This window comes from Excalfactoria chinensis, chromosome 5, assembly GCF_039878825.1.
Source record: "Excalfactoria chinensis isolate bCotChi1 chromosome 5, bCotChi1.hap2, whole genome shotgun sequence".
Taxonomy (NCBI): domain Eukaryota; kingdom Metazoa; phylum Chordata; class Aves; order Galliformes; family Phasianidae; genus Excalfactoria; species Excalfactoria chinensis.
This window is the reverse complement of record NC_092829.1, coordinates 13,297,086-13,316,226: the sequence shown is the minus strand read 5'-3', so window position 1 is coordinate 13,316,226 and position 19,141 is coordinate 13,297,086. Positions and strand designations below refer to the sequence as shown.

At 42.5% G+C, this 19,141-nt stretch overlaps 1 protein-coding gene across 1 annotated transcript in view; it reads right to left on the bottom strand.

The window, feature by feature from the left end:
* Window positions 1-17,318, bottom strand: part of CLMN (calmin) — a 70,188-nt gene extending 52,870 nt beyond the window's left edge. The window contains exon 1 of the mRNA XM_072337871.1: window positions 17,130-17,318. Coding sequence (XP_072193972.1) covers window positions 17,130-17,211 — 82 coding nt within the window. The 5' untranslated portion in view covers window positions 17,212-17,318. The remainder of the gene's footprint in view (window positions 1-17,129) is intronic.
* Window positions 17,319-19,141: the final 1,823 nt, after the last annotated feature.

Sequence of the window (19,141 nt, the reverse complement as noted above, 5' to 3'; positions counted from 1 at the left end):
GCACAGCCAAATGAGCCAGGTAAAACATCTATGTGATTTGCAGTATTTACACCTGAAGGAAGGAAACTACTTGTTTGGATGCATCATATATGTCTGAATTGCTAACAAGACTGCAGACTGCATAGGCACATTTTATTTGTTGCTTTTGTCATGATACATTTCTCTGCAACTTTACTCAGCAATGAGAAAACTCAGGTTATGGAAGTATCCGTAGGCACCACTCTCCTGCCTATGGTTTAATTAAATCCCTTTGCTACCTATCGAAGCCAAAAAATCTACATTTTGCAATCACATTGGCTTTGCTAGTCAGTCCAGGTCCTAACTGTGATACCCCAACTGTAGTTCTGTCAATTAGTGCTGTAGTTATATTTATTTGTAGTCAAGGTATCAAAGCCAAATTGTATTTTCCAAAGATTTTCATGTGTAAATGAAAGAACATTTTTCTTCTTCAACTTTAACAAATGGAAGAACAACATATGCAAGGTAACAATATATAATTCAGATTTATACAAATTAAACTTGAACATATTTGTTTGTTTCATAGTTTGCAGTCTGGAAACATGAGCAATCCAATGGGCTAACTTCATCGATTCCTATTACACAGATAAGAACACCACAAAAAGAAGTCTGAAGTGAGGTAGTAGCTGTTATTAGGTCAGAAAACAGAAGCTGGAAAAGCAACAGAGCAACTTATCATTCAGCCTAATAAAAGACATTACCTCTCCCTTCAAACCTTGCCTAGCATATAACACAGCAGCAACTTCACTGCTCAAATATTTATCACCCTAACAATTAAATTCTGCATTTACCAGAAGTCAGAGAGCAGCCTCAGTTCATGATTTACTTTTGTAACTAAACAAGGTGCAGTGCAGAGAGTGGAAAAAAAAACAGAGGAACACCAGTACTGGAAACACAGCCGATATAATTTTGCTAGCGTGGGCACTGGATCTGCAAGTTCCTCCACCCACATGCTGCAGAGCCAGCATCTGCAGAGAACCCCCAGCAGCAAAGTCATGAGCCCTGGGAGCAAATTACTGTACAGCTGATGCTTCCCAAAATTACCATCAGTAGTGTAGGTGGGTCTGCATCACACGTGGCTGATCTGGGGTGCAAGCAGCTCCTGGTAGGTATGCAGGTCTCCTCGGGGACCCTGTGAGACAGCAGTGAAAGCTATTTCATATCCCATGCTCCCTGGCACAACACTGAATTGGAACAGTGTTTTCTGTGAGGTTGAAGGAATAATTGTATGGCACAAATTGCCAGGCAAACAGGCATGGTGTAACCACAAGGCAGTGTAGGGATACCCAACAAGTTTTAGAAAACAGGAGGTTTCTCTGGAGCATCTCCAAGTCCAGAGAGGACTAATAGATTGCTTCCAGGGAAAAAGCACATTAAAGTAAATGTCACTGCCTTGTCAACTGCACAGTAACCATACCCCTACACACAGACATGGTCCTTAATGAGCACCACTGTCATCAAGCTGAGCTCAGGCATCCCTCAGTAACTTTCTTGCTGAGACAGAAACATGGGGATATAGTCTTCTATTTCTTTCCTAGCCTATGTTTAAAGGAGCCACGTAACTCCTCTTCACTACCTCCAGGCAACAACAAAAGAAAGAGCCAGGATTACATACACATAGCCTCAGTTCCACCACTGGGGCGGGACAGAGCTCAGCCATCCCAGCTACATGGCTTCTCTGCCAGCACGTCCTGACAACAGCCTCCAGTCACTGCCTTTGGGGTTCAGCCCAGCTCCAAATACATGCATCCTTGTGCATGCTCAGCTTGATCCCAGGTGACTACCTTGGCCCTCTCCAGCTGGTAATGCTCCAGCTAGTTCACTGCTGGCCTCCAGGCTGGGAAACATCACTGCTTGCCAGGCTTCCACTTCCTCTGCTGTGGCTTTGGTTGGCTTTAGATGGGTAATGCCAACTGCTAGGCACCCATCTCCAGAAAAACATGAACAGAAGCAATCCCCACCTGGAAAAAGCATCCTTCATTCAGTTTAAATTCAGGCAAAGAAAGCTAAAGCAAAGCTACCTTCATTCTGCGGAGGAATGTCATGTTGGAATCCAGAGTGGTTTATTTGTCAACTTCCAGGAAAGCTAATTTGGTTTCACTTTGGAGTGTATTCTTGTAAGATACGCTTTTTATTTTTCATTAACTACACTGTATCATGGTGGCTGTGGCCAGGTTCACTGCTCTGTGGCACAGTAAATGAATCTAAATCTGTGTTTTAATAGTGTCAAGCAGGCAGTAACTGTTGCTGCTGACTGCCCAGCACATTACTATTGCTCTGAAGACTTTCATCAGTGAAGGTACTCAATAGCCTTAAGATATGATGGTCTGGTAACAAATGTTTTCTTTCCTAAACAGCACCTTAAAAAACTGAAGTTGTATGTTGTGGAGAGATGATGAAAAGGCTTTCCTATACCCCTACTCTGAGCACTAGGCTATTAAATTTTTATGTAAAGAGGAAAATAAAACATGCAAACATCTGAAAGAATGTGTTAGAGAAATGGAAGGCAGGATACAGAATTAAATGTATAATTCATGGTTTGTGAGAGCCTTAAGGCAAGACCTTTTGGACTTGCTAATTGCTTTTCTGAGAAGTAGTTCAGAAGCCATAACAGTGCCTCCTTCAAGTAGGCAAATGTACACAGAAAGCTGTAGTAACATCCATCTAGGGGCTTCCATTATCACCCCTGCTGCAGGTGTGTTGTTGCCCACCAAACATGCCAAGCAAAGACATCAGGCTAATCATCACCTGATCTAGGTGTCTGGATCTAATTCTGGTATGTATTCCTGCATACTACAGTTTTTGGACTGCAAACAAGTACATTTATTTATAAATGACTGCCATTATATTGTGGCCCATGGAGGACTTACTGTGTGCCCTGAGCCTTTGTATGTCAGAAGCTCTGTGCACATGAGATCAGTAGGACAGAGTGGCTCCTCAACTGCAGCAGCCTTATTTAGTCCAACTGAGCTCAAAGGCAAAAAATTCAGTGGGTGCAAGATCAGATACCAGTTGCAGGCAAGGATATTAGCATGACAGAAAGGGAGGATGAAGGCAAGCATAACGGTTTGTACAATTACAGAGGCTTGTATATGTGCATAATTTGTTATAATATATAATATATATAATATATAATATTATATTACATTATATATATATTACATATTATATATAATATATTATATAATATATTATATATTAATAATAATATATAATATTAACACATATATATGTGTGTTAACATATATATGTAATATATAATATGTAATATATATGATATATTATAAGTTGTGATCAAAGCATCAAAATATTTTCTCATTTCCTGTGCCATAACCATCTCCTCCTTTGTCCCCATTGAACATCCTTGAATTTTCTCATCCCAGCAGCTAAAAACTGTAGGATTTTATCTACCAACAAGTCCTATATTCTATTCACATTCTCTAGCTGCAGAACATGTCACTGCAGCCACTTCTCTGATATCATCCTGGCAAGCACCCCTACCCACTACTGTTGCTTCTACACTATAAGCCCCGCTAGAAGTTAACTTCAAGGACCTAAGGGAGGCCTCCCCATTGCTGTTTCTAATTTGTTACATTACACAGCCAGAGTTGCTCACTGCCTCTTAAGGAACTTGCCTCTAAAGCAAGCATGTGTTCCCTTTCTGTTCCATCAGCTTCCCACACTCCAGCCTTTTTGGAAACTCTGAAGCAATGTTCTAGATGAACTGCTGTAACCATCTTCCCCTCCTGTTTCTGTAGAAGTCTCAGTTGATGCTCTGTACCCCTTTTCACAACACGTCAGAATGAATCTTTTTTAAAAGCTCTATCCTTCCCTTTTGCTATTATTTACTGATGCATCAAAATTACCTTAAAAACTCATTAATAAAATGTAAACCAATATCTTCCATAAGGCATGAAGACAGTGAATCAGATTAAATTTTTACTGATTATACACTTATTTTCATCAAGGTGTTCCATTTACTACTCAGGGTCAAGAATATGAAAATGCAAAAGGACTCTAGAGATGTGAATAAAACAGAAGGTGGGTGAAGAGTCCTGGTTTACACATATTTCATCTGGATACCATCAGTATTGTCTTGTGAAACTTCGTAGCATAAATGAAGCTATTAGTTACACTACAGAGAAATAAAGTTCCACAGCAAGTAAAACATTCTTAAAGTACTTTAAATCACATTAATGAGAGAAACTGCTCTGCAACATCTTCTGTATAAAAATCTTAGCTAATAATCAGTAAATGTAATAGGTCCACCAATGAAGGCAATTCAGTAGTTAGTAGAGAAATGCAACAAAGCTGAGGACTCTCCGACTTAAGACTAGACACAAAACACAAGTTCCCAGTTCTAAAAGTTCTGAAATAATCCCTTAGCTGCTTCAGAATTGGAGCAACATGATTCAAACAAAGCTGTAAACTATTCCACGTGCAGCTCCCACCAACGCCATTTTAGTTCTAGCAATGTTACTGTTCTTTACAAACTCACCAATTTAGGTTTTGATATCTGCAAGGGGCATACATAGAATTCACAGTTTTCCCAAGACTAGGAGTTTACAACCCAGATAAGCAAATTAAAGGCAAAATATGAGAAAGGGAAAATGATGGCAACAGGAAAACATCCCTTAATCTTGTGAGTTCCATCCTTAATAAATCTTAACACATAGGAAGTAAGGTAAATAATCACTAACAGTAAGCACAGTTTTGTGTAGTTTTATTTTCTTCTGTGACCCGCTCATTTGGTTCAGGAGAGATGAGTTATTAAGAACAGAACTGGTCCATTATAACTGTAACACAAAGGGCACTCTAACTCCACACAAAGAATACTAGCACAGACGGCGAATCAACATTTTGCAGGAAAATCCATGTTGCTTCACATTAATGAGACACAGGTTACAAGAACACAGTATCATATGTCGTTGCTGTTATGTCACAAGCGATTTGTTGTTCTAGCTTAGGTAACCAGATGGTATAAAAAATACAAACTTCCTACATGTACAAAGATTTCGTTACAACTTAAAAAATTGTTTCAGAAAACATGCTGGTTTCTTCAAGTATTCCCAGTTTGCTCTTAACAGCTGAACGTGTTCTGTATTTTGCTCGCAGTGGTTTTACAAGAGCACATACATGCACTAGAAAACCTCAGAGGGCAGCAGTGGTGAGTACTAGCATAGAGGAGGGGAGCTGCGCAGAGCCATCGTATTCCTAGCATGTAGAAGAGAAGGAACAGGCTAAGAGTTTAATGGTGTCTCCCTAGCTGGTATACCAGTGAGGTCTTCAAAGAGGGCCTGGTCTCTGGAAGACGTGTCCATAGAGCTGCATGTTGGATGGTACCAAAGCAGAACTCAGAAACTACACAATCCACATTCATGCAGTTTAAAAATAGCTCAAACTAGGAGCAGTGACTGCTCCTGCTTCATCCACATCAGCTTTAACCTTCCACCCACACAATGGGCATTATCCATTTCAGAGCCAAAGCAACTGGACTTGATGCCAATTCTAAGTCCCATTATTAACACAATTTTTTTCCTGATAAGAGCCTCAAAAACCTTTATAAAGAACTCCTGGTTAAATAATTACTTTCCTTTCACTTCACTCTAGCAGACTCCCACAGGTTTGACTGTATTTTCTTTCTTTTAAGTAAATTATGCAGCTTCTCCTAAAGGGTTCACCTTTACAAAAAAAAAAAAAAAAAAAAAAAAAAAAGAGCTTAGAAAATACCAGTCAAAATTTGACGTATTTTCCCCATTTCAAAGCAATAGAAGGGTTTTTCTGGAAGAAGATGACATATTTTCTACTCAAGTAGATTGAAAATCTACTGCAGAAAAGGGGGAAGGAAGGGGAGGAGAGTGGGCATGAGGAAGATAAAGGAATGAACTGCTGGGAGAATACGTGGGTGGCAGGATTTGGTTTTTAATCTGAAAGGTATATGCAAGCACTTCTCCACCGACATACCTATCAGGGATTCTTCTTTGCACTGCTATAGATTTGTACTGCTTTCTAATGATCCCTCTTATTTTTAGCTTAGTTTCCTACAGGTCTTGATGTCCAAAGCACTTGTAGGTTAACAAAGCAAAAAAAAAAAGCTTCAGCCTTTTTCATCCATGCATTTGCCTTTCTAAGTACCTCAAATTCCTCCTGAAATTAAAAACTGTTTTGTCACCTATGTAGCAGACAACATGGTACAAAGACAGATTTACACCCTGGTAACTAGGGAGCAGGCAGAGGAGGCGGCTGCTCAGCTGATGGATATAAATAGTAAAATCCTAGTCAACAGGATATTATTGTTCTTTGGGGTTCCCAAAGAAGCCTGAAGCAATAGATCAGCTCCTACGCACATGCTGACTGTAGTCAGCACTGGTGTGCAGTGGGCAGGCAGCTCAGGAGAAGCCCTGCTCAGAAAGACTTCAGAAGTGGCCAGGTCCCAACACTTCCCATGCTGCAGTGGGAGGATAGATTGAAAAAGTAAGGGGGAAAGGTCTTAGCAAAACACCTGTCGTTTGTTTGTTTATATATTAATAACTTGCCTCTAATAGTCATGAGACTATAGAGTAATGCTTTCCCCTCTACTCACCATGAAGCCAAGCCTAGAAGTAGATCACCAGATGAAAATCAAAGAGCCTCAGAAACTGGGAAAAGAAAACAAAGAAGAAACGAGATCCTTCTGAAGCAGATCAGAATGGCTTATTTATCAAGCTGCAACTCCACAGGATGCTGACTTCAACTGGCTTCGAGTCAAGGCAGCTTACACTCTCAGGTATCACATTATAAGCCATTATAAACCACATTTCAAGGTGAGGCAGTTAATTGTCTCATCCCTCTCTGACCTTTACAGAAAGGAAAAACAATTTGATTGCTCTCCTATTTCCTATTTTCTGTTAACTTTCTCATTTCTTTCTCTTACAAAACATACAGTTGTAATCACCCAGGGCAAACAGACATCTTTAGACAGATCTCTCCCCACAGGCAAGATTAATATCTCATCCATGCCCCAAGTAAACTCTTCCTTGGTCTTCCCCTCTTCTACCCACTCCTGAGTTCTTTCAGACCCCAGCACAAGGAAGACACATTTTCCTGCCAGTAGATACAGCACAGTTCCCTGTTAAAATAACATCTGGATGTTTCTAAGAACTGAAATTACAACTACAGTGTGACCACAAGTTCAGCCTGGGATAAGATTTGATCTTATTCATTTATGCACGCAAACAGAAAGCTTTTATTAGCAGACATTCCTCAAGAAAAAGAAATTATAATTCCTGGAGATGTTCACCATGAGGGACATTCTTCTGGCTTCTAGTGACAAGTTTCCTTCCTTCCCCAGCTCCACTTTATCTCCCTTCTAGCAACATACTCTCAAAACAAAGCAAACAGAACTCCCGGAATAAACTGAGAGAACTGGAAGTACAGCATGAAGAGGCCAAGGGAACACAGCTGACTCGGATGTTGACCAAGGTAATTCCAGAGCATTTGAAGGAAAAGTTTACCTGAAGATGATAAAATAGAAACTCAGAAAGATGGCCAACATAAAATTACTATAAATACATCTTTCCAGATAGGATGAAGTAGAATAAAGCATGCTCTACAAACATTCCACACCATAAAAACCTGAGCCAAGCCAAAATGATGTCTGCCAAAAAGCTGGTGTGCATTGGAGAGAACACAACAAGTATGAATAAACCCAGAAGGAAAGCACCTGCTGCCAGACTGGGCAACACTACAAGGTGGGAGAAGAGCTGGGTAAGTGGAATCGTGTTAGTGAGTTGCACAATTTCAATAAAGACAACATACTGGTTACAATTCAGGCAAATGGTTGGATGACGTTACGTATTGCTGTTAGACAGTGAAGGAAAGGCAAAGAAGGTGTGAAAGAAGGAAATTGGTCAGATCATTAAAATAGGCATCCTGGAGAGAGAAGACCAAGGCTCAAAGTCTGCTCCACCAAAGCTTTCCAGGTTCATACACAGAAAAGCATCATTATACTACCTGGATAACTTTGAAATAAGTCTTCTGGCTTACATGTGCCTTTGTTCCCAACCCTGAAACAGGGAAACCAGCCAGACAAATACATCAGAAACATGAGATACTACTACTAAAGAAATAAAATTTATTCCTTGTTAGTATGTATTAAGGGCACATTCCAGTTTTAGTCAAGACAAATACAAATCAGTAGGGAAAAAAGCCTATAGGCATCAATACCACCTGAGTACAAGAACTCAAGCTGTGACCCCGTCTCTAAAACCATGACTACTGAATGCTACTCCCACCTCTGCAATAGCCCTATCCATCTCTAGGAATGCAACGTGCGGGAACACACATACCCAGCAGGACCACCAAGGCAAAAGGAAGCAGGCAGCCCTGCAAACCTTTCTGTCATGTGGACACCATGTTAGCACATTGCGCTGTGCTTAGCACACAGGATTTGGGTTCCAAAACTCATCATTAGTGTAATAAATGAAATGAGCGGAAACTCCTGCTCACAGAGCCCAAACTGCAGCAGCTCTTTTGTCAGTCACTGCCCTAAGTTTTGGTTCATTGGTGAAATGAGAGTATGAGAGGTCAAGTGAACATTTGGTTCTTAATTAAAAGCCTGAATGACAAAGCTGTCTGCTGGCTTGAGTGATGCAACACGGAGGTCTCATCAGAGCTTGCTGTAGGCATCCAGACCACCTCTGCAGATGGCTTTCATCATTCTCAGCATAAAAGTGAATGACTAAAGATACATGAAAAATAAATAAATAAATAATTGCTCTAAAGCCAGCTGTGGGCAATGTTTAGACACCCCCACCAAATAAAAGTTAAAGACTTGAAAGGCACCCCAGAACTGACTGGTTGAAACAAAACCTGAATATAACTGGCTATTAATTACTTTGAAATCAGCCTGGAGAGAGACGCAGAGGTACCAGCTCTCCACACCTCAGTAGCTACAGGAGATCTCTCATCAACTGAGAACAGCCCCCTGGTCATACCCAGGACCATGGTGAAGCACACCCTGCCCTTCTCCTGTGATCTCCAGAGTCAACACCACTTCCTGGCTTCAGAGACAGCACACTGCTGTGACCTCCAAGTTCTTAAATAACCACATGATGAGTGATACTGTCAACTGCAGCATTATGGGTGAAGGTTTTTATGTAATTGCTTAGTATTAGTGACCAAAACAAGGTGCTTCCTCTTAAGGTTTCTGAAAACAATTAAATATCCTATCCTATTTTGATCCTTCAGATAAACAGGCAATGTTTTAAAGTTTTGAAAGGCCAACACTGAATACATCAAAAAGACCTACTTTCAAGAGAAGAAATGCAGCTTAAACTTTCCCTGTCTTCTTTCAGCCAAGGTCAATAATTATATTAACTTCTGAAAGATGGCTGAATACAAGTTGCTTTTCTTTTTTTTTAACTAGCATTACATCCCTTTGAAACTTTCCCTTTATAATAAACAGAAATGAAAAAATTAATGTATGAGTCCCTGTAACTTTAAATTGTGCCTCATCCTGTCTCCAGGGAGATCTTTAGAAGAAAAAGATAATAAAACTGTGAGCAACAGGAACTAAATGTTGTTCAGTGGCATTAATCATCAGGGATGAGAAGTCCCTGCACAACATGGAACCTGAGAACAAGGACAGGGACCAAAAACATTTCCCCAGTGACTCTAAATGATAGCTGCCAAAGTCACTTGTAATTCCTCACAAAAAAAGGCTTACTGAGGGTCTTGTCAAAAAGGTAGAATCGACGGAGCAGAACATGTCTCACAACATAGAAGTAACACGTAAAGGACTGACTATCAAGGTATTTACTGTACTGTTTATTTGAGCTTCTTGAAGAAAAACAGAACAGGCTGAAAGAAACAATGAACAGCAGCCATCTGAGCTACTTCAGTCCCTGTTGAGGATAATCAGGGTTGCAAGACCTAAACCTGAGCTTTCTTTATGTATAGCTAAACATGGAGAGCCTACTCTGCAAGTACTACTGAATGAGATGGGGCACCCCAAGGCATCCACAATGATGGAGGTTAACTGGGCACTTGAGACTTGTTTCACAACCAATAAAAGAGTCTCCAACACAAATACAAAATAGAAAAGTCAGAAGTCCAGCAGCCCTGAAAACCACAAATTTTCAGTACGCATGAGTATGATTGATTGCCATCAGACAAGGTTTGCCTCCATGCTTTAAAAGCCCTGTGCTGTGATCCGACCCAGCCGGAGCATTCCTGACCTCAGCAGGCTCAGTGCGGACATAGGAGTACACAGCGTTATCAGAAATGCACTGCAAGAGCAGGTCAGTCTGACTCACAGAGCACTGGTCATGCCCCTGGTCATGGGCACTGCCCAACAGCAGAGACTTCCTGCTGGGGACTTTAAAATGCACTCATCCCCAGCGCTAATTAGGAGAGGAAGAAAATCCAGTGGGATACATGCATTAAAGTAAAAAAGAAAAATAAAGGATATAAATATTTCCATTTGAAATTAGTTCTGTGGAACATATTTAGTGAGCAGTAACTGCAATTATATTTCCAAAACAGAAAAACATGAAAACTGATTGCCTTAATGAAGCGAATCAACAACACTGATCAAGATTTCATCTCTGACGGTAAAAGATAATAACACAAAAGGCACAAAAAACAAAGTAATTCATAGTTAATAGATTGACTGGGTCTGAATTGAATTATATTGGTATACATCAGGAGTAAATGTCAAGTACAAAAGATACTTATTTCGTAGGTCAGAATTAGTGGAAATAATTAATAGAATCCCTCTAAGTAATGTATTATTTTAACTATTACTTCTCGAATCATGCTGCCAAACTGAGTAATTGCCACAGAGATGAGAGTTATCTTTTAAGTATCTTTGATAACATCTTTTCAGATTCAACAGGATTTCGGGCTTTAGAAATAAATCCTTTCTGTTTGCAGGTTACATGTCCGCAGGTATTTGTTCTGGAGACATGCAGGCTGTTGCTAATCATGAGCCTCCTTAGAAGATGTAGATTTCAATTTGTGTTTGTGGCTATGAAGCCTCAAACTGCGGATAAAACACGGCTCAGTTATTCACACAGAAACACGCAGCAATTACAATGAAGTAAAATCCACGCCACAAACCTCCACCTACAGTCCCTGCACTTAAGTGGGTGGGGAGAGATAAAAATAGAGCAGTAGGTAAAGATATTTGTAGAAAAAAGATGGTTATTTCTTAAAAAGTGCTGTGATAACCTTCACCACATCAGTGCTGACAGAAATGCAACTCCTTATCTGTTGATTTCTTCCTTTGAATACATCATTTTGAGAATTTCTTTGACTTCTGCATGGAAACAGAGGTATTGGCTCTTCTCCTTTAGATTTATGCCCTTAGCATATTAGTATATGCTGTTCTGCAACAACAGTGAGTTTATACAATATAAACATTACAGAAAATAAGAAACTAGTGCCTTAAATGGACAGTGACAAGCTAAAATACCCAAGGTTGTTTTAGTCCAACAGAAAGCAATCTTTCAAACAGAAAAAGGAAACATTCATTTGAAATATTTTCTAAGTAAATGCTATAAACATGTCAGAATACAGGTGACATGACCTTGAAATTGGCTTGGAGAAAGAAAATTGTTTGAATTTCTGTCCAAGCTTAGTGGACAAAAGAAAAAATAAACAGGAGAAGCTATGAGAAACATGTAATATTTTTGAACCAGCATTAGTTTGAAAACAGTATTTTGAGTACTGCCTTTTTTAAACTAAGGCCACTCAACTTGTTAGGGTCAGAGATGTGACCAGCTGTCCTGGGTAACACTTTGTGCTGAGCAGCAGCTCTCCAAGACAGGAGGGGATACGTGTGAGAGCATCGGCCTCCTGCCTCCATTCACATCTGTGCTTGGAGGCCAAACAAGAACAGTGTCTCTTAAGTTGAAGTGTTAACACACAGGTTTGTTTGACTGTAGGGCTATTGGGCATGATTTGAATTTGACGTAACTTCATGCACGCAATGGGACAGAGAACCCAGACCTTTAATTTGCTAGAGAAATTAGGCACTGACCTTGTTAAAATGGCACACTGAGACGTGCAATCTGTGCTTTCTCTTACCTCTCACTGCTCTTTTATTTCATTGCAAGTGCTCCCTTCATTTAGAGAAGGGAGTCCTCCTCATTGCTGACTAACACTGTAAACCATGATAGTGCCATTACAGAAGCCACCTCCATCAGAATAACTATGTCTCCAGCATTACCTTTAGTTTCTTCTACTTGGATCTGAATCTCCATTTTGGGGCTTTGTATTTAAAACTCCCAGGTCCTTTGAATTTGTATACAGAATAACATCACTTTCTTGATCTTAGATGAAGGAAGCTTCATCTAAGGTTCTCCAGGCCATTTTATCTCTACAAACATCACCTCAGTCTACAAAGATCTCCACTGAAAGTAACATGTCTATGAGCAGAATGAAATACTGCTGAATATGAGGTCAAGTTACAGAAGAGTTAAAGCAATGTACAGCTACATCTTATTTTTGTCAGAACAAATGGATACATTTAAAAATAAAACATTTCCTACCATTTATAAAATGTCCATAGGTTTCAAACTGCAGCAAACAGGTCAGATGCTGTTGATATCTTAGAAATAAAGACAGAAGAAAAAACCACCACTCTGTAGTGAAGTGCAATGGTCATAATCGTTGTGCTTCACACATAAAGACAAATACAGAGAGAAAAATATATTCAAGAATTCCTAACTATGAGCATCCGCCTTTGGATGCCCATTGGAGGTGCACAAGACAGAGATATGTTCACTCATAGAGTCAGCAGCTATGAGCCGAACACCTGTATTATCTCTTAAAATATAGGCTATCTCAAAGGAAGCCGAGGTCCATTTCAATATCAACTAAAGTTATTATTGTTCAAAGCTTATTAAAAGCCTAGAACTTCCTGTGCATCCAAATGGGAAGGTAAGCAAAATCTGGGAGTGCTATGAGTTTATGACAAAGCAGTGCAAGCAGAGTTGCAAACCAGGGCAAGGATAGGGAGATTATGGGTCTGGTATCGCTCATTTCATTTCTTTCAGCCTGTTACCACTATTTTTGCATCATTTTTGACAAGTCTACAATATGCTCCTGTGTAGCCCTCCAAATATATTCCAGGGCCACTTAATCATCAGAAAAGTAAGCCTGAGACATGGAAAAGTATTTAAATCCAGGGGAATCCAGGAACATACATCAATAGATTTTATGTGGGATCTGGACCAAACCCTGAGTAATCACCAAAATGACAAGTAGCAAGATGCTGTGCTCCTTATCTAGTCCTGATAGATTCCTACCATCCCAGACCATGTACTCTATTATAAATACAAAAAAATGAGCATTCAAATCACTGTTATTTTTCAATGGTGATAACAGTACTCATTTTTCAGAGATGGGAAAAACTTCTGACTATACAAGTATTCACCTCTACATACTTCATTCCAAGGAATATAAGGAAAGAAAAGGGGTTACATACACATCTGGACTATTGAAAAGTACTGAATTCAGAACCAAAATATCACCTAAAAGAAAATAATTCTTGCTGAGGATGTTGCCTCTTTCTAGTGAACACAATTCACCACATAAGCGAGCATATTTTTGATGATCCTAAATCAAGCTTCCAGTAAGGAAGCTTTTTAAAATATTCTTGTATTGTAACAAAATGTTCCCACTGGTGGTGTAATGAAAGAAAGAAAGAAAGAAAGAAAAAGCCCATCTCCTGGCAGGAAATTAATTATTGAGCATTCCACTGCTTGATGATGTGCTCGTACATCCTGCGCAGGCTTTCCATTTTTTCTCTCTCAGTATGTGGAGAAATTCACCATGGAGAATATACAAACAGAACAAAGGAGTAAAGAATATCAATTTATTAATTGTATTTAGCAAGCAAAACAGAGTTAGAGAGGGGAGCCCAGTTTGCGCATCACCACACTGGTTACTCCCTCTTTAATATTCACCTCTTCTCCATCAGATTGCCACTTCATTCCATGAAATTACCTCTGTTCAAAATGGAAGAGATGCTCCCGAACTTAGCATCACTTACCTGCGACAGGTTTGAGCTGCCGCTTCCTTCACTGAAAACAAACAGCAAAAAACAAAACAAAAACCTGAAAATCTTAGTTCATGATGGAAAAAGACCATCGGCATACACCCATGGCTAAATATCCATCCATAATTCTATACCCACAAACAACTTTTTTTTTCCCCTCTATGTCCAGTCAGTTTAGCAAATTTCACCACTGTCAATTTTGGCTTTCCTGTGGAAAAAAATAGCTGAGATAACCATCCATCTTATAGATTCAGCAATCTGTTTTACACCAAAATATATAGCTCCTGAGGTTACTTGTGCCCAATGCACAGTTCAGCAGGATCATAATGCTGCAAAGCATCCCCACCAGAGCATAACCCAGAAACTGGCATTCTGAATCCTTCAGCAGCATTCTGTGGAGCTATCACACGGGGAGGGAACACGCAACAGACTGAAACCACATATGCTGTCTTCAGATAGCATTTCACATTAGCAGCGCGCTACAGCTTAGCTAAGACATGGTGAAGTGTTTTTTCAAGAGAAATTAATACTTCTAGCACTCAAAAAAGGAGACAGAAAGAATATGGTAAACTGCTATGGCAGATGGTTGCGTGATGCCTGCAGAAACTTAAATACTGGGTAGGTTCCTGGGGTACTGCTCTCATGCCATTGCCACTGACTGTCCCCTTGGCTCTTCCATCAGCTGCTGGAGAGGATGGCTCAGGCACAGCAGGACAGAAATGTCTCCATCTGCCTTGTAACCCCCTAAAAGAGCCCCTGTTAAGCTATCTCCTTGTATCAACAGGAGACAATCAGAAGTCAGTTTCTATCCCTGTAGCACATGTCTCAGTGTTATCATGTGCTGTTCATATCTGGACATATCTAGCTGCTGCCTGCCATCCTCTCCTTACAGCATCCTCCCTGTGCATCACAGAGGCACCTTGGGTCTACTGACATGCCAAGGGGTCCCCAGAGACTGTAAAGCACCTCCACAAAAGCAACAGCATCCACTGAAAGGATACATTCAGGAAAAAGATAAACCATCAGCTCTGACCATCTCATGCAGCCCCGCAGGAGCTCTGCAATGCTGCTGCAAACTGCTCCAGCCCCAGCTGGCTTCTCATCTGAAACTCATGACTTCCTAGCACATCAAAACTGTTATTGATTTTACAACTGACAATGACACTCGTGGCGATTCAGATCATATTCTTTTGGGAGCATGCATTCTGAATTACAACACATGAAAAAAGTTTAATTACTACATATGAACATAAAGCATATGCTGCCATTTTACAAGAAGGCATGCTGAAGAGAAGCTCCATGCTTTGCCACTGGGCTCCGGCATAACAAAAATCACACTCTCCTGAGTATCAGACTCACCATCTGTAACATTCTCCATTTCTAGAAGATAATGTGAGAGCTATGTGTTACACATCATCTCTGCTGTAAGTGACAGATATTATCACTTGCTTTGGAGCAGCAACCCAGAACAAATGCCTTTTCTCTCCTGTAAGAGCCCACAACAGGCATAAAACTTCTTAAAAATCCTATTCAGTTTTGCATGCAAAGTGTCAACTAAAGTTTCCCTGGGAATTCCTCTGATATGGTAAGAGGGGGACAGGAGTTCTTTTCATTACCATAATGTTATTCAAAGGAATTTGCCCTGTAGGATGACGTTTCTCCTACAGGACTATAGAAGTCCTAGAGATGGCTGTGTGCATCTGTATAAATGCATTTTAAGTTCCAGAGAGGAAAACAAGTTTAACTCCTTCTTACATAAATCACTGGAGAGGCAATGGAAAAAACATGACAGGTTTGGGGTTTTTTCTTTATTATTTGCTTTAAGAAGAGATTTCTATTCCTTCTCCAAATTGCCACGAGTTAAGGATTAAACCTATTTTAATCACTAGAGTTGACCGCAAGATATCAAATGCAGGCCATCCATGCTAACACAGAGAATCAAAAGAGACAGGACCATGAGTCAGAAATGTAGGATTATATTACAAGGAAAGACTATCAAAACCCAAGGGGATTTCAACCCAGAATTGCCAGCCTGGCAACTGAAAATTGGTATTTCAATAGTTATAAAGATGCAGGTCACACCCCAGCCACACTTAGCTGCAGAGCTGAAGGAACGGCTAATTTGGGTCTTTATTTTTCTCCCTGACAAATTATACATACTCTCTGTCAAACCCAACCGAAAACTCATTTCCAGCAACTGCACTGCCTCCACCAGTAGACAGAGCTCTAATGTCATCATGCAGAAACAGGAAGAGATAATGAGCTATAATTCGAGTCTATTATTTCTATGGGACATGAAGATGCATGGCAGTATAATACCAGCTGCTGACTGCGTTTGATGTAACACACCAATCTGAGTGCTCTCCCATGCCTTTAAACCAAAGACGTTCTTAATTCTCCCATCAGTTTCTGCTAATCACAAAGAGTTTGCCGGTGAGGGGCAAAGATAACTTTGGAAGGACTGATACCAACAGCATCCAAGCCCGGGTATTTGCATCCTTTCCACCAGCACAGCCTGTGGCAGAACAGGAGAGTATCTCGGAGATGATTTATCCCAGAGCTCTGCCCACGTTTATTCAACTGTACGCTGGGACAGCCGCCACCTTTCCCTCCGGCTGCGGGGACCCAGAGCCAACGGGGTCTGCCCGGCCCCGGCTGCTCCTCCGCTCTGCCCCCGACTTTCTTCCCACCCGCGGAAGCCGAAACACCCGTTAACGGCGAGGCAGGGCGAGCCCGGCACCGCCTGCTGGGCAGCGAGGGCAGCCGGAGCGTCGGAGCTCCTCGACGGTCCCTCAGGTGTGTTGGGGCCGGGCTCGGCCGCGCCCCTCCGAGCCCCCAAAGGCCGCGGGGCTGCCGCAGCGCTCCGTGCAAAGTTTGCTCCCCTTCCCCACGCCGGGCCCCGAACCCGCGCCGCGGGAAGCCGCCGGCCCCCTCCTCCTTCCCGCAGCCGGCGGCCGTGGGGTGGGCTGCGGAACCCCGAGCACGAGGAAAGGCGGGGGAGTAAAACGGAGACGAGGAGGAAGAGGAGCGAGGCGGCGTGGGAGGGGTCTCGGGGATGTTTGTTTACCTTGGAGGTTCTGCACTCGGATGTCGCTGATGTGTCCGATGAGCTCCTCGCGCTGAAACCAGTCCCACTCCTGCCCGGCCATGGTGCCGCCGGGCCGGCCCGCTCCGGGCAGGGGGCGGCGGGAGCGGGCGGCACCGCCACCGGCACCGGCACCGTCGGCGGGCACGGAGCGGAGCGGGAGGGCGGGGAGGGGGGGCGGCCCCTCTCGGCTCGGCGCCCCGCCCCGCGGCTCTCCTCCCTCCCTCTCGCCGGCCCCCACCTTCGTCCCCCGGAGCCGCCCCCTGGGGCACCGCGGGGCCATTGCAGTCCCGGCCCGCGGCCCGAACAAAGAGAGGCCTTTTGGCACCGCTGCTGCGCCTGGGGACGCGAGGAGAGTCGTCCTCCGAACACTTGTCCTGCACCCTCGTCAGAATGGGAAGGAAGAACTCGGAACGGCAGAGGGGTCCGATAGAGGGGATGAATGCTGTCAATTAAAAGCTGCTTGTGTCTGCCTTTAGCCTGCTCTTGCTACGCTGCCGAATTTCCTTTGGATTTTCACTCTGAATATCTCCATTCACACCATTCTTCATCCCAAGCGATAGTTATCGAGGCTCCTCAGCATCACTAAGATGTGCTCTGCAAACTTCCCGAGCAGCACAAGCACCACTTTACATGCACAGCATACAAACGTCTGTAGTTCTGCGCCTTTTTCTTCTCAAACCATGCAGGTTGTTTAATGTAAACAGAACAACTTGACACAATCCAGTCGGACTGGTATAGTACCACCAGTTAGACTACCAAAACACACGGCTGAGATCTACAAAGTTAAATATAAACAAACTAGGAGCTGAGAGCAGGGCTCTTTTGAGCTGGAAGTGTTTGTGCGTATCCCGAACTCTGGCCCCACACAACCATTCAGACACATGGTGCTCTTCCCACAACCCCATCAGATGGATTTTCCAACAGCCTTCCAAGTAAAGTGGAGATGGTGAACACGTGAGGTCATCCAGAAACAGGTGAACTGTTTATTACCTCTGTAACAGGCACCAGTCAGTCATCCCACAGCCCAGCCTACAAGCATCAGGGTGGCCCTCAGCTTTATTACTGTTTACACATCCAAGCCTTAAAGTTTTGCACAAATATTAAGAGGTATGAGTGCCACACCAAGGAGTTTACAAGCCTGAAAGTGAGGAACAGAGGAAATATCATGTAAAAGGGAAAGTGCAGCTGACTCAGACATACATGCACAAACCCCAGTGCCAGGCTATGGCTTTACACTGCACCAGGACATCCTGGTGTTGCCAGGTTCCCCAGGACTGCTACCAGTGTGGGGCAAGTGGTCCAGGCTTGGTGTCACTGGGTGTGTGCACACAGTGGGAGCTGGTGTTCTGGGTGTCCTCTGGACGGCCCAGCCCAGCCTCCAGGAGCTCCAGTGTGTTCTCACAATTTCCATGTAGAATCATGGAGTCTTTAAGGTTGCAAAAGACCTCTGAGATCATCTAGTCCAACCATCAGCCCCTCAGTATCATGTCCTGTTGCATGTGCTGCAGGCAGTGTGTGCAGCTGCAGAAATACAGCTGGTGTAAAGTGGGGGTAAATGGGTGAGGAGAAATGAAAAGGTCAAAAACGTTTGGCAATGAAACGCCCTCGTGGAGGTGCAGAAGAAGGAGTAAAGGGCAAGAGGAAGCACTAAAGCACGCATTCACTGCCAGCTCTGCCCAGTGTGTGATGTTATGGCTCTGATTCACTGCTCTCCGCACCTTCTTCTGTGTCTGCCTAACACCTTGTTGCCTTCAGCCTGCTCCCTGCCCACATGCAATGTGCCCAGCTGATGGCAACCCCACTATGCTGCCATCCTCAGGCCAGTTAGGAGCTGGCTGTGACTTGTACAGTCTAGGTCTCAGGGTCAGGCTTTGTTTAAGATATTGTAAATGACTAACATCACGGCACAAGGAAGTTTAAATTCCTGGTGAGGGGGAGGAGAAAGGCTGTTAAAACATTTTTTAATGCGGGAAAGCACCTGCTCTGTACAC